At 38.0% G+C, this 4,512-nt stretch overlaps 1 protein-coding gene across 1 annotated transcript in view; it reads left to right on the top strand.

The window, feature by feature from the left end:
- Positions 1-803: 803 nt before the first annotated feature.
- The window catches only part of GTF3C3 (general transcription factor IIIC subunit 3), a 23,033-nt gene continuing 19,324 nt past the window's right edge, over positions 804-4,512 (top strand). The window contains exons 1-5 of the mRNA XM_019635603.1: positions 804-1,036; positions 1,930-2,041; positions 2,554-2,744; positions 3,499-3,622; positions 3,930-4,126. Coding sequence (XP_019491148.1) covers positions 935-1,036; positions 1,930-2,041; positions 2,554-2,744; positions 3,499-3,622; positions 3,930-4,126 — 726 coding nt within the window. The 5' untranslated portion in view covers positions 804-934. The remainder of the gene's footprint in view (positions 1,037-1,929; positions 2,042-2,553; positions 2,745-3,498; positions 3,623-3,929; positions 4,127-4,512) is intronic.

Genomic DNA, 4,512 nt, shown 5'->3' with positions numbered 1-4,512 from the left:
ACACAAGGTAAAATACAAACCACAGGAGCACATAGGAGGTGAAGAATAGTTTCACTGAGGGGAGGTAGTATATCATATTAATTCCAAGCATGGGATTTGGAGTCAGAAAGACCAGGGTTCAAATCCTGGCTCTACTACTGATTAGATATGGAACTTTGACATTAGGAATAACATCCATTTTTAAGAATTATTTTAAGATATGTATGCAATATGCATAAGAACTGGCCTATAGTATATGGGCAAGTGTATGGTAATCATATCAAGCGTTTGACTGTTAAGAAAACAAGAAAACTTGGGTGGGAGTTAGGGGGGAACATGAAGTCCAGATAAACTTATTTACAGACTGAGAAGGAGGCTGAAGAGAGGGAGTGTTTGAGGATTTGTGGAAAAAGAGAAAAGTGAGGGTTCCATTGATTAGAGGAGATGAAATTTAGACCGTAAATTGGGGGAGGACTTCAGCTTTCTGTGGTAGGGGAGAACTGGAAAGTGGAACATGCACCTAACAGAGCAACTGGTTCAATTAAAAAAAAAAAAATCACTACAGCCAAGATCAAATTGATTTACACAAACATTCAGAAAAAGAAATGGGTTGGAAATGAAAATCTTCATGGAGGGTTGAGGGAAATGATCTAGATTTAGATTAAGGAAAATCTCTTTGAGGCACATTTTGTTTTTCATTTCCCTAACAATACGCAGCAGGCATGAGAGAGGAGCAAGGAAGCTCCGCCCCAAGGGTACCGCCCACCCGGAAGGAGGCCGGGCAGGCGCTCCGGCGGAACCCGAGCGCGGCCGCTGCGGCGCAGGCCGGGCCGGTTTCCGCGGAGGACGCCGGGTCCTTTGCTCTCGGCTCCCCGGTGCGGGTTTGAATCTGGGAGGCACTGCTCTTTCGGTTCGCTGTCCCGGTTCGTGGGGCTACATATCCGGACCCTGAGACATGTCGGGGTTCAGCCCGGAGCTCATCGACTATCTGGAAGGGAAGATCTCCTTTGAGGAGTTCGAGAGGCGGAGAGAAGAGAGAAAAACCCGCGAGAAAAAAGTGAGGAGATGCTAGGCCAGGATGCCCCTCACTCACTCGCCCAAATACGCTCAGAGAAATGTCGGGGACCCAGCAGCTGCTTCCCCTTGTAACCGAAACGCCAGTTCTTACTGGTCATGCCTGTGCCAAGCTCTTCTTAAAAACATTTCCCCCGCCGAAGAGCCTTTTGGTTGTAATCTCTTTTTTCTTCTGCCAAATTTACTAATTTTTATTTGCAAGTAGCTTAACGCTGGTAGGTTAAATGGGGAGGTGGGGGTGGGAGTGGGGGTGTCGAGTTTGGAGTTAAAGAGCATCTGGTTCTAGCCTTAGCTTTGCCACCACGTCTTTTTGTGACTCTGGGTGGACGACTCACCTCTCTTCTTTAGTTCTCAGTTTCTGTAGCTAAACTGAGGGATTTGAGCTCTCTTATTTGAGGAGTCTCCCAATGGTGTGATGTAATCTTCCACAAAATAAGTGAATTTTCTTGTCTGGTAACAAAATCTTCACTCATACATATTTTTTTCATACTTAGGAAGAAATGTTAAAATTTTCCATATATACTCACTTATTTGACATCTGAGGGAAAATAATATTGCAGCTTTTGAAATTAATTGATGGATTCTTTCCTAATTCATGCGAATAATAGTTCCCTATTTCTTTTCATTAAAAAAAACTAAGATACAGTGTGTAGATTAATGAAATCCTCAAGATATTTTTTAGAAATGACTGAGTCCAAAGGATGAGGCCTAAGTACTCTGAAATGCTTCTACAAAATTCAAATTTGATTCCACATGCTATATGTGTGGAAAGTCAAGGTTTACAGAAATAGAAAGTGAGGCAAATGCCCTATTCTCAACTGGAGAAAGCTAAGTCTGCATTAGTTTTTGGAATCATTTATTAATTTTCAATCACAGAGTCTTCAGGAAAAAGGAAAGCTAGCAGCTGAGGAAAATCCAAATGACTCTGAAGTTCCATCATCATCAGGAATTGACTCTACCAAATCCCAGGACAATGATGCCAGTGAAGGTATGTTAAGATCATTTGCTACCTGCATTAAATTTTAAGAGTACCTAATAATTCAGTGAACATGTTCTTTTTTCATTGCAGTGACATTCTGTTGTTGATTACCTGGTTTATTGGGAGCACAGTGCTGAGTCTGCAATAGGTGCTCAATAAATATTTGTTGAGTTGTCGAATATCGTGATGGTTAGTCTTATGGGTTATTTTTCTGGAAAAGTGTTTCAAGTTGACATCAGTATTTGTTTGGGAGCCTTTTTAGATTTATTTTTTAAATTGCTTCTATATATCTAAATGAGGATGTATCAGTAATTCCTACAGAGTAAAATACATTGCTTTGTGAAAGCTTTCTTTTTTTGGGGTTGTTTTTGGAAGTGTTCATTTGTTTCTTTTTTACTTTTGAGTTTAGTATTGCTGGGGTAGAAATTTATGTGCCAGAAAATACTGGGTGTTTTTCCTTTTGACTACTGAGCGTTCTGACACTTGCCCTTCCCCACCAATCTCAATGTGTCTTTCTTCAGGAGAAACATCAGATGGAGTTAGTAAGTCAGTTCACAAAGTCTTTGCTTCCATGCTTGGAGAGAATGAAGATGAGGAGGAGGAAGAGGAAGAAGAAGAGGAGGATGAGGAAGAAACTCCCGGGCAGCCCACCGCAGGAGACGTGTTTGTGTTGGAGATGGTTCTTAATCGTGAAACCAAGAAAATGATGAAAGTAAATTGCTACTGATTTTGGTATTAGTTAATAAAGAGAATGTAAAAATGAGACAGTGAAAAAGAAATCTTTAAATTATACGTATATTTGGAAAGAATTCAAACTGTAAGAAAGGAAATACTTTGAGACAACTGTTACTGGTTTGTTATGTCTCATTTTAGAGATTTTTAAAACTGTAAAACCTTAATTATTGCATATGTCAAGATATAGTTTTGCTATTAAAAGGTCTATATTGTAACTCGATATTTTTTAACATACTTCATTCTGAGTAGATAAATTTGCGAGGAGGAGGATCTTCAGTAGATTGCATCATAATAAGTCTCCCGGCATATGCATTCATTTTGCAGCATCCAGGTCTACATTTGTTGTTATTCCAGTTAGTAACTCACTAATTCCTGGCCACTTTGGTCTTGCTTTCTTTATGTAATATATTTTACTGCACTTTGAAAACTCTACTATAGGAAATTTTGTTGTTTTTTTTTTTGTTTTAATTTTCCGAGGTGTCCCTTTTGGAGAGTATCATAGATTAATTTCTGTTTCCTGTGATTGAATTTTAGACTTTTTCCTGAAATATGGACTCTAATGTTAATGAGTCAGTTGGAATTGCAGGCATTTAGTCTTTAGTTCTGAATGTAGATCTAAAAGTTTTAAAGAAAAGTTTGTTTCATTATGGTTTGTATTTATTAATATGGCTGGAATTGAAATCTAAGACATTACTATATTTTAATCTAAATGTCATTTTTATTCTGTGCAGGAGAAAAGGCCTCGGAGTAAACTTCCCAGAGCTCTGAGAGGTCTCATGGGTGAAGCCAATATTCGCTTTGCTCGTGGAGAACATGAAGAGGCGATACTGATGTGCATGGAAATCATAAGACAAGGTGTTTTCCGTTTTATTGACAGTTACAGTTTAGCATTAGCAAAGGGGGATTTTCATGAGGGGGCATGGTGTAGAACAGGGGTTTCCATGAGATTGATTACACTTCGTTTAGAGAAGAGAATGCTTTAAAAATGCAAAAAAAATGTATGAAAATAAAATAATACAATTTTGTGCTTATTCTAAATTCCATTAAGTAGTTTGTATACTTCTGTTAGAGTTATTTAAAGACTTTAAATATTTTAAAAGGGCCCATAGTTTGAGCCATAGGATTGACATCAGCTCAAGATGTTTTTTAAAATTTTTTATAGCTCCTCTGGCTTATGAGCCATTCTCTACTCTTGCCATGATATATGAGGACCAAGGTGACATGGAGAAGTCTCTGCAGTTTGAGTTGATTGCTGCACATTTAAATCCCAGTGACACTGAAGAATGGGTTAGATTGGCAGAAATGTCTCTGGAACAAGACAATATTAAGCAGGCTATTTTTTGCTATACAAAAGGTAATTAAAATGTTTTTCTCGTTTGATAACATATTACATAATAGGTTTTTTGATCATTGTACTTGTCACTTTGGGGTGATGTTAACTGAAATATACTTTTTCCTTATATTCTGTTATACCAGAGGTAAGCATTTGGGGTTCCTCTATTTCATATTAATCAACAACTTTACTTATATTGTGAGCTAATACAGCATAAAAGTAAGAAGAACAGTACTTTCATTTTCCCACTGAGATCAGTATTGGTTCTAAGCTGTTCCTTAAGGGTTAATATCAGACTAGAGTGATCAAATGAGGATTAATATGATTCAGTTTCTATCTAGTCTTAGATCAAACCTTGTTGAGAATTCCAGAAAGTAGATTTATTCCTGAATAACCTGCTTGGTTTCATAGG

The sequence above is a fragment of the Hipposideros armiger genome, unplaced genomic scaffold, assembly GCF_001890085.2.
Source record: "Hipposideros armiger isolate ML-2016 unplaced genomic scaffold, ASM189008v1 scaffold_23, whole genome shotgun sequence".
NCBI lineage: Eukaryota > Metazoa > Chordata > Mammalia > Chiroptera > Hipposideridae > Hipposideros > Hipposideros armiger.
This window is presented reverse-complemented; position numbering and strand designations above follow the sequence as displayed.